The sequence below is a fragment of the Pteropus medius genome, unplaced genomic scaffold (assembly GCF_902729225.1).
Source record: "Pteropus medius unplaced genomic scaffold, Ma_sr-lr_union100, whole genome shotgun sequence".
In the NCBI taxonomy this organism is placed as follows: domain Eukaryota; kingdom Metazoa; phylum Chordata; class Mammalia; order Chiroptera; family Pteropodidae; genus Pteropus; species Pteropus medius.
The window spans coordinates 7128423-7145774 of record NW_024352787.1 but is presented as its reverse complement, the minus strand read 5'-3'; the positions used below and the strand labels follow the sequence as shown (position 1 = coordinate 7145774).

The 17352-nt window shown below is 32.7% G+C and overlaps 1 protein-coding gene across 5 annotated transcripts in view; it reads left to right on the top strand.

Annotated features, from left to right (window-relative positions):
* CD36 (CD36 molecule (CD36 blood group)) overlaps positions 1-17352 on the top strand; it is a 265165-nt gene that overhangs the window by 235803 nt on the left and 12010 nt on the right. For all 5 annotated transcript variants that reach the window (XM_039849422.1, XM_039849424.1, XM_039849421.1 and 2 more), the window contains 3 exons: positions 7882-8042; positions 12095-12242; positions 16131-16310. In XM_039849422.1, coding sequence (XP_039705356.1) covers positions 7882-8042; positions 12095-12242; positions 16131-16310 — 489 coding nt within the window. The remainder of the gene's footprint in view (positions 1-7881; positions 8043-12094; positions 12243-16130; positions 16311-17352) is intronic.

The following is a 17352-nucleotide window of genomic DNA, read 5'->3' as shown; positions in this document are numbered from 1 at the left end:
GAGGAGAATGAAACATTTTTTCCTTTTTTTTAAAAGACCAATGTTCAATTATATCATCTTTCAATTATATTATTCTTTTCTTCCCCCATTTTTGAAAAGAATGATCCTTTAGTAGCTTGTAAGAAATGCTTTCATATAAAGTAAATTGAAATAATAATTAACTATTTACTAAAATAACTAAAAAACCCTTTTGAACCAATAGTTTATATTTTAATATGTAATTTATATTAAGTTCATGACATTTGCTTATAGTTTTTTCAGATATGATAAAATAGTTTGTATATTTTTTGTAGTATATAAAAAGCTCAAAATGTCTGAAGTATTAGTTGTTAAAGAAGGTAGAATTTTTATTTTAATAACTATATAAGAGAACATGAAACACTCAAAACAAATTTTAAATTAAAATAGCAGTAAAAAATAGATTAGACTCTAGAATTATTTGCATTTTAACTACAATAGTAAAATCACTTCAAAACAATTTTTCAAGAAATAATGGGTAAGCATATATAATTATCTTCCTCTCTCCCAATTTAATATCAACACGGTCTACTTTTCATGCCAAATACAAAATCTCCTATTTTAGATTCTCACATAAATTCTTGGTGGCTAATTTCCTGGGTTTCAGAAATATATTAAATCCAATCTGTTTCACCAAATTTTACTGTGGGTTTTATTTCATTGATGATTTGATAACCTGGCACTAAAGCCATTTTTTAAATTTTTATTTTATTATTAGTTTCAAGTATACAGTACATCGGTTAGACAGTTATGTAGTTTATGAAATGATTCCCCTGATTCCCCTTTCTCTTCTCTGGCTCTCCACCTAGCCATTACTAACTCTAACTGCATTCCCTATGCCGTGCCCCCCATTTCTATGACCATCTATCAACTACTAATTTGTACTTTTTTAGCCCTTCATCCCTTTCTCCCAGCCTCCCAATACCCCTCCCCTCTGTACATCCCAGATTGTCTTTTATATTTCTGAGTCTGTTTTTGATTCGTTTGTTCTTCTTTTCCTTAGATTCTGCATATAAGTGAAATCCTACGGTATTTATCTTTCTCTGACTTATTTCACTCAGCATAATAATCTCTAGGTCCATCCATATCATTGTGAATGGTAGGATTTAATTTTCTTTAATGGCTGAGTAATATTCTATTGTGTATGTGAACCATAATTTCTTTATCTAGTCGTCTGTTGATGGGCATTTAGGTTGCTTCCATATCTTGGCTATTGCAAATTGTGCCGCCATGAATATTGGGGTGCATAGATCTTTATGAATTATTGTTTTGGTTTTCTTTGGATAAATATCCATAAGTGCAATTACTGGGTCAAAAGGTATATCAATTTTTAATTTTTGAGAAACCTTCAGACTGTTTTCCATAGTGGCTGTACCAATTTGCAATCCCACCAACAGCATATGATTATTCCCTTTTCTCCATATCCTCACCAACACTTGTTCTTTGATTTATTGATGATAGCCATTCTGACAGGTGTGAGGTAATATATCATTGTGGTTTTAATTTGCATTTCTCTGGTGATTTAGTGACTTTGAGCACTTTTTCATATGTCTATTGGCCATCTATATTTTTCCTTTGGAGAAATATCTATCCAGTTCTGCCCATTTTTTAATTGGATTATTTGCTTTATTTGTTGTTGTTGAGTTATATGAATTCTTTATATATTTTGGATATTAACCTCTTATCAGATGTATCATAAGTGAATATCTTCTCCCATTCAGTCAATTGTCTTTTCATTTTGTTGATGGTTTCTTTTGCTGTGCAAAAACTTTTTAGTTTGATATAGTCCAATTTCTTTATTTCTTTATTTTTTTTGTTTCCCTTGCTAGAGGAGATATGTCCAAAAAGAAATTATTAGTAGCAATATCAGAGAGATTACTGCCTATATTTTCTTCTAGAATTGTTATGGTTTTGGGTCTTACATTTTAGTCTTTAATCCATTTTGAGTCTATTCTAGTATACAGTGTAAGAAGGTGGTCCAGTTTCTTTTTCTTGCATGTGTCTGTCCAATTTTTCCAACACCATTTATTGAAGAGATATCTTTACCTCAGTTACATACTCTTGTCTCCTTTGTAATATATTAAGTGAGCATATAGGCCTGACTTTATTTTGGGGCTCTCTATTCTGTTCTATTGATCAATGTATCTGTTTTTATGCCAGTACCATGTTGTTTTGATTACTGTAGTCTTGTCACATAGTTTGATATTAGGTAGTGTGATACCTCGAACTTTATTCTTCTTTTTCAATATCGTCAGGGTTATTCGGGGTCTTTATAGTTCCATATAAATTTTAGGATTATTTATTCTAACTCTCTGAAAAATGCCATTGGTATTTTGATAAGGATTGCATTGAATCTATAGATTGCTTTAAGTAATATTGCCATTTTAATGATGTTGATTCTTTCTACCCATGAGCACAGTATATGCTTCCATTTATTTCAATTTCTTTTTTCAATGACCTATAATTTTCTGAGAACAGGTCTTTCACCTCCTTGGTTAATTTGATTCCCAAGTATTTTAATGTTTTTGTTGTAATTATAATAGGATTGTTTTTTAATTTCTCTTTCTGAAAGTTCATCATTGGTGTATAAAAATGCCACTGACTTGTGAATATTAATTTTGTACCCTGATACTTTACTGAGTTCATTAATCAGTTCTAACAGTTTTTGGGTGGAATCTTTAGGGTTCTCTCTATATAGCATCATGTCATCTGCAAATGAGAGTTTTATTTCTTCCTTTAAAATTCAGATACCTTTTATTTCTCTTTCTTGTCTTATTGCTGTGGATAAGACTTCCAATACAATGTTGAACAGGAGTAGTGAAAGTGGGCGTCCTTGTATTATTCCTTATCTTAAGGAAAACATTTTTAGCCTTTCCCCATTGAGTATGATGTTAGCTGTAGGTTTGTCATATGTGGCCTTTATTATGTTGAGGTATGTTTCCTCTATTCCCACTTTGCTGAGAGTTTTTATTATAAATATATGCCGGATTTTGTCAAATGTTTTTTCTGAATCAATTGATATGATCATATGATTTTTATCTTTCGATTTGTCGATGTGGTATATCATACTAATTGATTCGTGGCAACTGTACCAACCTTGTATCCCAAGAATAAATCCAACTTGATCATGGTGTATGATATTTTTAATGTATTGCTGAATTTGGTTTACTAATATTTATGTTAAGGATTTTTGCATCAATGTTCATAAGAGATATCGTTCTATAGTTCTTTTTTTGTAATATCTTTGTCTGCTTTTGCAATCAAGGTAATGGTGACATCATAAAAGAAGTTAGGGAGACTTCCTGTCTTGAATTTTTTGGAATAATTTGAGAAGAATAGGTGTTAATTCTTCTTTGAATGTTTGGATCATTTGGTCCAGGACTTTTGTTTTTTGGGGAGGTTTTTGATTACTGATTTCATTTAGTTGGTGGTAATCGGTCGGTTCAGGTTTTCTATTTCTTCTTGACTCAGTCTTGGGAGAGTGTATGTTTCTAGGAATGTATCCATTTCTTCCAGATTGTCCAATTTTTTTGCCATATAATTGCTCATAGTATTTTCTTATGATCTTTTGTATTTCTGTGGAGTCTGTAGTTATTTCTCCTCTTTCATTTCTGATTTTATTTATTTGAGTCCTCTTTTTTTCCTAGATGAGTATGGTTAAGGATTTGTCAGTTTTGTTTATCTTTTCAAAGGACTATCTCTTGGTTTCTAAAGCCATTTATTGACTCTCAGCACCACTGTCACTAATATTCTAATTCATTCTCTTACTCTCAGTGCATGTGCATGTGTGCACCCACACACACATACACATACATAATGTATACAAAAATGAGAAATATTTTTGAATATGGGAAATTTGCTTGTAAATGGCCCTAAACAAAAGAAATTGTGGTGGTGAGAAGGGAGTATAAAGATTATTTTCTGTATATTTTTGTTTTTTTAAGAAAGTTTTCATTTTCCTGGAGTGAGAATAAATGTAAAAGTAAATAAGTAGCAGAAAGAGAATACAATATTACATGAGTTATTGACACATGACTGGTTTAAGTAGTAAATAATTGAAATGAAGCAGTTAAGGCCATCTGGGAATAAATAATATTAGAGTTCTCCCTCTAAAAAGGGGATAGAATTTGTTTAGTAATAATATTTAACATGTTTCTTGAATGCTTCCTATGTGCTAATACAGTTCTAAGTGCTCATATTTATTAATCTGATAACAAATTATAAGAATAAATATTTAATTAAACTTCATTCAAATTATTTTGACTTTAAAAAATACTAATTTTGAACAATTCAACCAAATATTATTATTATCCCCATTTTACAGATGAGGATACTGAGGTATACAGAAATTAAATAACCTGCCCAAGTTTAAGTGGTTAGTATGTGACCGAACTGGGGATCAAACTCATATCATCTTAGATTCATTTTAAAACACTTCACTCTGTACTCTGAGGGAAGAAGACACTATACTTGTTCAGGGTAGGGGTAGGAAGAGGGATTCTAAGTCAGAGATTAAAACCTGCTATACATGATTCTTTCTTAGTATTTCATAAATCCTTAAGAAATGGGACAATATACTTTATATATTTGTACCCTACATACTCTATACATTGGAATATCTCGAAGGCATTTTAATAATTGCACTAAAGTTGTCAGTCATATAGATGAATATTGTTTCTCGCACCAGTAATAATCAAGTGAGTATGTGACTAGATAGAAGATATTACTGTCCCAAACATCTGCTTTCAAATTAATGTAACAGAATACAAGTTTCAAGGTCAATGGCTTTCAAACCCAGCTGGAGACCATGCCATGCGAGAGTCCTCAGGTTGGGATCCAGCTATTCTTAGGGCTGGATAGTCTATATACTTAAAGTCAGGAACAGATACTGATGTACATACACATCAGCCAAGTGAGAGGATTTTATATTACTTTTTCTGCATATATATTTATTAGCTTTGTGCTTCAAATTCGTGAAAGATTTGCAAAATAGGCTCGATAGTCCAAATCCAATTTAAAGTCAAGGCCTTTTAAATTCACAAAGTCCTAAACTCTTTAGCTTATTTTAAAAGAGGAACTTGTGTGATATTTAGTCTTGGTATTCAGGCTATACAGTTTTCTAATATATGTAGTAATGTTAGGAAGAGAAATACATTCTTACTTAGACTGCTTCAATATTTTTCTCTTTGTGGCTGAACAAATCATGGTATTATGGAAATTACAAAAGATTGTAGTGAAAATACCTGATTTCTTTATTATCTGCTACTATATTGTCATATATTTCTGAATCAGATATCTGTTTTCTCTAGGCCCGATTTCTCTCTGAAGAAAGGGATATTGTTAGATGTCCCTAAATCTCACAGTTGATAATTCAATGTATTTATTTCAAATTTTTATGTTTCAATATTTCCATTTTTAAAAATATCTCCAGATCAACAAATAAGTCAAAGTGATTCATGGCCTTTAGAAAAAAAGGTATATTACACTTACATTGTCTTTTGATATTAAATTCATATTCATTAGAGTTAGAGAGGTTTTCTGTCCTGCCAAGTACATTTCATCACAGTCCCTTTTCGATCCTATAAGTATTTATTGATTTCCTTTCATTAAGAACTGAAATAAAATATGTGCAGAAAGAGAAGTGTCCCCTTCTCTTTAGACCAATATTATAAAATAAATTGAGAAGTACATGATAGTCGATATTGCATTAATCCTTAAGGTTCTTAGAGTGAGAGAGTAAATGTGTATTTATATGGGTTCATGTGTGTTTTCCCCTCATAACGTCTCTTGAAATGGGTAAGTTAATATAGGTTTCAACTTTTATATAGATTTCAGCTTCAACACCCTCATTAAATACCTTTACATTTAGAAGAATAGCCATAATACTTCATCTATATGTAATTTTGTTTTAACATTGGGCTTGTTAGTATGGAGATCAAACTTTTTGGGAAGAAATAAAAAGTTTTTCAAGAACAATTGGTTGTAAAAGTAATAGAGTCTACTATCACTTTAGTAACTTCTATGTACCCAGCATAAATGGATTGCAACAGCACAGGATTTTGTAATTGCATTTTAGATTGGAGCCCTGTTCTTCTCTAAGGAATTCTCTTATTCTCTGCTTTAAGCAATAAGTAAAGTTTCTTGAAGATATGAAATACAATTTGACTTTTACCAACTAAGTGCAGAGGTGACGGAAAAAAAAGAGTAATAGCGTGGTGTAAAAGAGGACTAGTTTAAGGGTCAGAGGCTAGGACTCTCATCGTGAGTTTTCTGCTGTTTGCCTAGGTTACCTTTGGGCCAGCCACCTGGTTTCTTGGAGCCTCAGTATGCTCTACTAGAAAATGTGATAATAATCTTCACTGTCCTTTCCTGATCCATCGTTCTATGAGTTGATACTTCCAGGTGAAGGTAGCAAATAGGTCAGATTGTTCCAGTATTCATGGGTCTCTTTAGTCTCATTTTCTGTGAAATTGTTTTATTTCTCTTTCTCTAGCACACTAAGGTAAGTTGGAGCTTTCCATCCTGGCTGGGCATTCTTCCCAAGGTACCTAATTAGAAATAGTGCCTGCTACAGAGAGTGAAAGGCATGGAAGGAATCTCGAAGAACATCAATAACTCCCTTATTTTAGGGATAATGAAATTGTCCCTGAGCAGTTTGGTGACTTTCCATTCAGTCCAACAACTCCTAAAGCAAAGGAACAGATTTCTAATATAGGCTTTTCTGATTCTGTCATGAAAAGAATACTAGGACAACTTCCTTATTTCATCCTTTTATTTAGAACATAGTAACCTAATTATAATGAATTAGACTGTTATAATTTTTGGAAACATGTACTATTGGGTTGTTACAAGTATATATATTTTACAAGTATATATATATTATATATATATTTTAATTAAGTTTATTGGGGTAACATTGGTTAATACAATTATATAATTTTCAGGTGTACATTATAAATTGACATCTATATATTCTATTGTGTGATTGCCACCCAAAGTCCAGTTTCCTTCAGCTACCATATATTTGATCCCCTTTCCACACTTCACCCTCTCCCTTCCTCCCTATATTTGACTCCCCTTACCTCGTCTATCTCTTTCCTCCTACGGTCTGGTAACCACCAGTCCATTGTCCATGTCCCTGAGTCTCTGTTTGTTTGTCCTATTCATTTGTTGCTTTTAGGTTTATATCCCACACATAAGTGATATCATGTGATTTTCAACTTTTTCTGTCTGGCTTATTTCACTTAGCATGATTATCTGGAGGTCCTAGTATATTGAGTTAAGGAAGCCATATTGAGCAGGATTTTAAAGGGAGGAAGGCATATTTATGTTTTTTATCCAGAAGTGTTTGTTTTAATAATTTAATAAGCATTAAGTGATCATTCCCTGAAGTGCTCAACTTTTGAAGAAAAGGAAAAAGCTTCCCATACCACTAGATTTTTCTCTCAGGTTTTCTATTTTGTCTCATCAATCCAACTCACAGAGGGCAGAAGAAAAGTTAATGTTCTACCTGATAAAAAATTTTTATAATAGTTTTAATAAAATTCACTTAATAAATCTTGTTACTAACTGTTCCAATATTACCATAGGGTCACTCTAAAGCTTGCCAGTGGTTGGCTTTAAGATCAACAGAAGTGTGAGCAGTATAATACACTGATTTTTGTTGTAAAAGGTTAACTAAGGAGGATGCTATAATAATTTGTCGAAACATTTCTGTTGCACGTATGTGGGAATGTTATAAGGATTTCGAGTACAAGGAACTTGCACATGATCTTTTCATTGGCTAACTAATGGTTATAAACTCCCAGAAGTACCCATATTTACTCCAAAGAAATAACCCAGACTTGTTTTCTTTTTTTATAGGAAGTTACTCTTGAAGAAGGTACAACTGCCTTTAAAAATTGGGTTAAAACAGGCACAGCAGTTTACAGACAGTTTTGGATCTTTGATGTGCAAAATCCACAGGAAGTGGTAATTAACAGCAGCACTATTAAAGTTAAGCAAAGAGGTCCTTATACGTACAGGTGAGTAGGCCCCTCAAATTAGTGGCACTCTTTCCTTGACCATATGTATTTCTGAAAAAGCTTCCACTTGACAAATGCTGTTGTATTAAAATGTATCTATATTATCTTGCCAATAATAGACATTGAAATATTTTGTTTCTGCCTATATAGAATACTAATCTAAGGACATAATGATTATAAGAAATGCAGAATTTATTATAAATTGACCAGCATTAAATACATTTAAGAAGTTACAAGTGTTTTATACTTGTGGGACATATTCTCAACAACTCTGAAATATGCATGCTGAATAGAAAAAATCTATCAGAATTTTAAAAACTAGAGCATTTTAAAATCCTAAAATTGAATGTATATGTTACTGTAATGGTTCTCAAAGTGTGATACCTGTACTAGCAGCATCAGCATCACCTGGGAACTTGGTAGAAATGCAAATTCATAGACCCCACCCTAGACCAAATTAATCAGAGACTCTTGGGTTGGAACCCAGAAATAAGTTTTACAAACCCTCTGAGTGATTACAATACACACTCAAATTTGAGAATCATAACATTAAACTGATTTTATATAACTACAGCTACCTGCTAAAGATTTCTATTCAACCTAATTTCCAGGTCATACGAGTGTTTCTATTTATTCAATAGTTTCACTATTATATATTTTTCAGTAATGAGACTGGATATACTACACCTTTATCCTACATTCCCTAATAGTTTAACATACTTTTGAATAGAATGTTGAACTGTTAGAACTAGATGGAAATGATTAGCCAGAACTTTTCATTTTGTAATTTAAAAAACTGACACAAAGGGATGTGATGTGATTTGTTCATGTTTACATAGACTTAGGAACTGGTAATGCCTAGATTTTTGCATACATTTTCTCCTATTTAAGTTATAAACTATGTCTTTTCTCCAACCATCAAAGTAAAAAAAAGGGGTGTTGAGATGCTAAAAACACTAACCTTAACCATTTATGATATCTATATGGGAATATAATTATGTTCTGTATCATTTGTTATACAAATATGTGATTTTTCCTCAAGAATAATTACAATTAGTTATATATCATGATCGATTCTTACCACAAAGTACATTTTTAATGATTTCTTATAATTCATAGTTTTATCTGTTTTAGATAGTCTAATAGATATTTTTAGATAGAAAAATTATATTTTTCTCCCCATGCATTAATAGGTTTCTAGATTGATGACTTACATTAAAAAAATATAATGAAATAATGATAGTTGTGAGGGTAGTGCCTCTTGCCATAGACATGATTTATAAGCTGCAGAGGGCCTTGGCGCCTATTGTGTCCTACCAATTATCCCCAAGTCTCCTGTCTCTAGGTACTTATCTGTGATTACTCACAACTCTGGGTTTCATTGTCATAAAAAAAAAATCTTACCTTGGAAAATATTTTTATTTTTCAGTCTTACAGTTTTATGTTATTATCAAACGCTGATATGAATATCTTGTTTCAAAAAAATGTTGTAGCTATGATGTATACATATGAAAATCTAGAATTCACATGTGACCTAACGAGTATCTCAGCATAATTGTTTAAAAATCATAACCCGACTGAACCGAATACATGTGAAGAAAGAGAATAGTTGTCAGCGTTTAAAAACTTCATGTTTTCTATTTAATTTTGTGTTTGTTTGTGGGGAGGTTATGTTTTTACTTTTAGGATAGTACTTGTAATGTGTGGAAACAGGTACCTAATATTAAGTCTAGTTCTAGTCCTGCTTTGAGAGGTGACAGTTAATATATAGTTTATTCTAAGAGACTTTAACCTCTATCTCTAAGGGATGATAGGAAGGTAAGTTAGATATATTTGATTTATTTGGACAGGCAGTAAAGGGAGAGTTAGAGAAGTTGGATTTGCTAGTTTATAAATAGTAAACTCCTATTTATATAACAATGTTAAAATTCCTAGTTATATAATAATGTTATATAATGATGGATTTCTGATCAGGTAGGTGTCATCTTGACTCATGATATCATCAAAATTGAGTCATTAGTGTCTGCTAAGGATGCCTTAAATAATGAGAAAACTACCTTTCAGAAAAAGTTAATAGCTTAAGTGTCCTCCATGTGTTAAGGTGAACCTTCCTCCTCATAAATTATCCTCTGAATCCAGTTAAAATAGGTAGTGTAGGAATAGCCTTTCTCAAATAGAACCACAGGCTTATTTGGTCAATAGTTGCTCAAGTGACTTCTATGAAACTTTGATTGACAAGGTATGACATGGGTCAGAGAATAAATTTCCTGGATTGAGATCTTAATTACATACATTCTAACGCGCACTCCATCTCTACAATCTCTTTGAAGACTTGGTTATTTCTTCAAAATATTCTCAAATCCAACACGTCTTTTGTCGTTGTTACTTCATTTTGGAAGAAATACAAAGAATGGAGTCTTGAAGAAAAATTTAAGACAAATTTCTTCCTTTGACCTTATTAACCAACCCTTTCCAAGACTTGTATACATTCTAATTTTTAAACAAAAAAATTTGAGTGATTATGTTCTCTTAAAGTACATTCTAAAGATAAGCTTTAGTATAAGATTTTTCTCAGTGAGTGCCATCTACTGGTACAATGCTGTAAGTACAATTTATGTAAGCTCTAGAATTTAGGTCAGTTTTTTTTGCTATTATTTCAATTATTTTGTATATACATAAATGTTCCTGAAAATTAAAGTATTTCAATTTTAAGTGTTAATAATGTGTAATTTAATTTTAAATTAAATTGCCTGAGAGAAAATAGGAATTGACTAATAATAGACTGTCTTGGGTGCTATTTCAGACTTTTATAATCCTTTATGTGTTTTCAATACTCCAAAAAGAATAAATAATTAAACTTTGATGAAAGGATATTAAAAATAAAATATTTTTCTAGCTTACTTGGAATTTTTTTTTCAAAAAACGTAAGCCATCAATTGATTTATTCATTCCAAAAAATATTTATTGAGAATTCACCATACACCAGGCACTGCTTGGGGAACAAAATACTCATAATCCCTACCCTACACAAATTTACGTTTTTATTATATCTGAGTAAAAGGTGCTTTTTAAAAAATATTTTAGTCTCATTTTTTTTTAGTCTTTATTTTAGTTGTCTATTTACCTCATATAATAGACATTCAAATACATGATAGTGCAATGAATGAAGTATACATGATTTCATCTCAATATCTTATACTTGTAAAAGATTTTTCTCCATAACAATCACCCTTCACCACATATCTAAAAAGTAGTTGGTACTTTGAAACCTAGAGACGTTATAGCCAAGAGCTTAGAACTAATCAGTATTCAATATATGGAGGGGAGAGGGAGGGAAATTGGTCTGTAAAATGGAAATTATATTCCATTAGTTATCTTTAATTCTCATTACAGAACTGGAAAATATGGAAAAGCCAGGGCTGTACTATGTACTTTGAGCATTTTTTTAAATATAAGAAAATGTGTTCTTAATATTTCCCTGCTTAACTCTCTCCTGTCTCCTCCCTACCCTCAGGATAAAGGCTAAACATTTAAGTATGGGATGTGTAACCCTTTTGTGTTTGTGATCTTGCTTGTTTCAAGAGCTTTATTTCTCACCAGTCTCCTTACTCTCTCACTCTGTAATGCAAACAAATTTAACCATTTGCACTTCTAAAAATATATCATGTTCTTTCTTATCTTACACATAGAATACTACTTTATACACTATTTCACTTAACTAAACTTCTATTTGTAATTAGGACTACTTATGTATCTTGACTGTTACTCCAACATGACCATCCCAGTCTGGATTAGTATCTGTTCTTTGTTTTCCCATAGATTCTGTGTAAACTCCTATAATAATACATATTCTTCCCTGCTATGCAAATTTAAGACCCTCTTCTCGAATTTGCTAGAGACCAATCATTGGCTTCTTTATCACTTAAACCCAATTGTTTAACATAATATCTGACATATTCTCAAAAATTATTTGTTGCACAAATGAATGACATTTGAGACCTAATGTTCACTTGACATAATAATTTTGAATTGTATTTACTTCTGTATTTCAGAGTTCGTTTTCTAGCCAAGGAAAATATAACCCACAACCCTGAGACCAATACAGTCTCTTTTGTACAGCCCAATGCTGCCATTTTTGAACCTTCACTATCAAGTGGAACAGAGGATGACACTTTGACTGTTCTCAATCTGGCTGTTGCTGTGCGTAGACAAAATTATTTGTTTTGAAATACTTAGAATCCACTATAATTAATCTTGTGATTAGATATCATTAGATAGTATTTATTCTGTCATTTTTATAAAGATGTGTTCCTATGTTGTTATTTTGAATAGAGTTATGGTCTTTAGGAAAGATGACAAAAATCATATAATAATCAACTGAATTAGAAGACTATTTAAAGTATATCATTAAACAAAATAGAACTTTGAATATCTTCTTGTGTCTGACACTGAGGCAGAGAAATTTACTTATCTTGGGGTTAGACAAATTATACTTTTAGTTTTGGCAAGATTTAGCAGTAATTTTATTTTGTAAATATATTTTTTAACTTTTCAATTACATTTTATTAGTTTTATTATATTAGTTTTGGGTGTATAATATAGTGTGACTAGGCATTCATGTATCTTATGAAGTGGTTACTCCAGTAAGTCTAGTGTCCATCTGATACCATATGTGGTTATTGCAATATTATTGACTATACTCCCTATGCTTTATATCCCCGTGACTGTTTTTATAACTGGCAATTTGCACATCTTAATTCTTTTCCCCTTTTCACCCATCCTTCCAACCCTCCTCCCATTTGATCCCATTTGACAATCATCAAAATGTTCTCTGTATCTATGAGGTTTTTTTTCTGTTTTGTTTGTTTATTTTGTATTTTCGATTCCATTTATAAGTGAAATCATATGGTGTTTGTCTTTCTCTGTCTGACCTATTTCACTTAGTGTATTACGTCCTAAGTCCATTCATGTTGTTACGGATAACAAAACTTCATTCTTTTTGTAATGGCTGAGCAATATCCCATTGTATATATGTACCACCTCTTATTTATCTATTTGTCTACTGATGAACACTTAGGTTGCTTCCATATCTCAGCTATTAAAATTATGCTGCAGTGAACATATGGAAGCATATGTCTTTTCAAATTAGCATTTTGGGCTTCTTTAGATAAATACCCCAAAGTAGAATTGCTGGATCTTTCTTTGTCTCTTGTTATAGCCTTTGTTTTACAGTTTTTTTAATCTGATATAATTATTGCTATCCCAGTTTCTTTTTTTTTTTTTCATTTCCATTGACATGAAATATCTTTTTCTATCCCTTTACTTTCAGTCCGTGTATGTCTTTTGATCTGAAGAGGGTCTTTTGTACGTGGCATATGTATGGGTCTTGTTTTCTTATCCATTCAGCCACCCTATGTCTTTGATTGAAGCAATTAATCTATGTACATTTAAAGCAATTATAGGTATATAGTTATTGCCATTTTATTGTTTATATATTTTTTCGATTTTCTTTTTTTAAATTTAATTAGTTCAACTATACAGTACATCGGGTTAGACATCTATATAGTTCGTAAAATGATCCCCCCATTGCTCCCTTCCTCCCCTGACCCTCCATCTAGCCAATGTATTAATGCTAACTGCATTCCCTATGCTGTGCTCCCCATCCCGTGACCATCCATCAGCTACTAATTTGTACTTCTTTTTCCTTTACCCCATTCTCCCCGCCCCCCAAACCTCCCTTCCCTCTGTCCATCACCAAATTGTCCACTATATTTGTGAGTCTGGTTTTAATTAGTTTGTTCTTCTTATTCCTTAGATTCTGAATATAAGTGAAATCATATAGTGTTTATCTTTGTCTGACTTAAATACCTTCTAGGGCTATCAAAGCAATATCTTTTTCCATCCTTTTCCTTTAAGTCTGTGTATGTTTTTTAATGTGAAGTGAGTCTTTTGTATTTTTCCTTCTTAAAGAAGTCCCTTTAACATTTCCTGTAATACTGGCTTGGTGGTGATAAATTCCTTTAGCTTATTTTTGTCTGGGAAGCTCTTTATCTGTCCTTCAACTCTAAATGATAGCTTTGCCGGATAAATTATCCTTGTTTGTAGACCCTGAGTATCCATCCTGTCGAATATTTTTTGCCAAGCCCTTCTGTCTTGCATAGTTTTTTTTTGAGAAATCAGCTGCCAGTCTTACGGGTGTTCCCTTATAAGTAACTATCTGTTTTTCTCTTGCTGCTTTTAATATTCTTTCTTTGTATTTAAACTTTGGCATTTTAATTATGATGTGTCTTGGTGTGGGCCTTTTTGGATCCCTGATTTTTAGAATCCTATGAGCTTCCTGGGGTTTTACATCCATTTCCTTCACCAGGTTAGGGAAGTTTTCCATCATTATTTATTCAAACAGCTGTTCAACATCTTGATTTTCTTCAGGTACGCCGATCAGACAGATATTTGGATCTTTAATAGTGTCCCATATGCTCCTTAAATTATTTTTATAGTCTTGGCATCTTATCTCTTGCCATTCTGACTGAGTGTCCTTAGCTTTCCCATCCTCTAAACAGGGCATTTAAACCTTTCCTTTATTCACTTTGTTCATTCTTTTGTTTATTTCATCTAGCATACATTATCTCAGATAATGTGTTCTTCATTTCAGACTGGTTCCCTTTTATAATTTCCATTTCTACTTTTATGCTTTTTATCTCTTTGTTGAAGTTCTCACTAAATTCATCTACACTTCCCATAAGTTCATTGAGCATCTTAGAACCAATGTTTTGAACTCGGCATCTGTTAGTTTGCTTGACTCCATTATATCTGGATCTCTGTTCTGTTCTCTCATATGATTTCTGCTTCTTTGTCTTCCCATTTTGGCTACCTTTCCATATCTGTTTCTATGTACTAAGCAAAGCTCCTAAGTCTCCAGACTTACTAGTGTGGATTTGTGAAGTGGCACAGTCCTGAGAGGGGTTCAGCTGCAGACCAAGCTTAGCCCAAACCTCTGTCCCTCTGGGGCCACCTGTTAAGATTTGTCAAGCAATCCACAAATGCTGTGCTTATAGTTGCCTCAAAAGGCCACACGAGAATCTGAGGCCAGCTGCCTCCAACGTGAGTCTAGGTGCTGCTCAGCAAGGAGCACCTGACTCACTGAGGATATATCTGGATGTTGCTTGGGTGGAGCCGCAAGTTGGGGGAGGTGGGGTTTCAGGGAATCTTCTGGGCGGAGAGACCTCTGTTATCAAGTTTGATGATGTCAATGCTATGGTGGCACTGTGTCCACTCAACAAGGAACAATGGATACTACCGGCACTTCTTTACAAAGTGAGTCTCACCTTGGCCTTCACTCCGACAACTCAGTGTTCCCTGTAAGTCCCTGGTGCCCCCTGTGCTCAGCCTAATTGGCACTGGTGCTCAGAGCAAGTAGGTTCATCACCACAAAAAATCCACTCATGGACACAGCCCCTTTAGGAGGCTTCTGCTGCTGCCGCAGCCTCCAACTCTCTCAGCCACTCACCCCGTCCTACCTTCTGCCATTGCAGGGTGCTTTCTTGGATTTCTCCCTAGTTGTATGGCTTGTTCCTCTAGATCCCAGGCAATTTTTCCTTGCTGCTGCTCTTTGTTTTCATCACAACTTTGATTTGGTCACCAGAGGGATTAACAGAGCTTCTATCATCTACGCCATTTGTTCCCTCTAATTTAAAACTTATTCCGGATAGATTCTCCCCCGTCAGACTCCGTTAAGAAGAAGGCCTTCCATTCACATACTCCTCTCCAGCAACCCCTCTAGGCCTGGGCATTCCTGTGGGAACTCAGGTCTAATGCCAGCTGTGGGTCCGTGCCAGTTACCTGGCTGCATGCTCTCTATCGTTTATATTTTTAAATTATTTTTCTTTTATTTAAAGAAGTCCCTATAACATTTCTTGTAATAATGATTGGGTGGTGATGAACTCTTTAGCTTTTTCTTGTCTGAAAGGCAGTAATTTTACAGATACAGTTTTAAAGCTTTTATTAAATTTAATTCTAGTTTTTAGTCCACTTATTTGTTAAATATGTGATACAGCAAATGGTGTCTTAAACGGTGATTTTTTTTTGTAGGCTGCACCCCATCTCTATCCAAATGCATTTGTTCAAGTGTTACTCAATTCGCTTATCAAAAAGTCGAAATCATCTCTGTTTCAAAGGAGAACTGTGAAAGAACTATTGTGGGGCTATAAGGATCCATTCTTGAGTTTGGTTCCATACCCTATTACTACTACAGTTGGTGCATTTTTTCCTGTGAGTACCAAATATGAATGTCAATATTGTTATGCTTCAATTAGATAATTATAATGTATAGGAAATTCATAATTTTATAATTTAGTGTGTTAACCCTATTTTTGATCAGGGAATATGTATTCTAATTTTTGAAAGTTTCTTGCATGGTTTCCGAACTTTCCTAGTTCAGATAATTTACTTATCTATATTTAACTATTAAATTTAAAATTAAGAAGCTGAGATCTAATCCAATTTCCATTCTTTAATAAATAAACAATTTTTCTAAAATTAGGTTATAAGCTAGTAAGGCTTTGATCACTATTTTTGTTTTGATTTTCCTTCTCAAAAAAATGAATTTAATACCATACCTTTAATTGTGTTAAATGTATTCATTCTATCATCCTCCTTCTCTGGACCTGTCACAAATTATTTTAGTGTAAATTTAAAAGTTAGCCTAAATTTGCATTGAATAGTATTGATAAATTAGCAATGTCCTATTTTAATGGAGTTTGTTAGTAAGAACTTTTAATGGTCCATAAATGTCATGAAATGACGGTTTGGAGGTTAAGGAAAATGTGAACTTAGTGATATAATTAGTTATAGCTTAGTGCTTTGAATTATAATTGAACAAGCTGACTCTTGAATTGGGAGTTTGACTATGATTTGTCACAATAAGTGATATTAGTTATATTCTCCAGTTTATTACTGTTATTTTCCTTTTAGATGGTATTTACAATTGCAAGGTTATCTATCAATTAAGTGTCATGGAGAAAGCATTAAGGGAACAGAGATTCAGTTATTTTTTAACTCAGATACTTGTAACTCTTTTCTTGTAATTTTGTATACCTAATTTTTGTTAACCACTTATTAAAGATCATAACATTTAGAATACCTCCAGAAATCTGTCATTGTTCTTATAGATTTTGTAATAGTAGTAGTAATCAAAATTGTTTTGCTGGCTTAATTATGACAAAGAGTACTAGAGTCTGGATTATGCCATTTTCTGATATTTGTTTTCTTCTTCTGATTCAGCATCTAGCACTTATTTACAGGTACTTTTTAT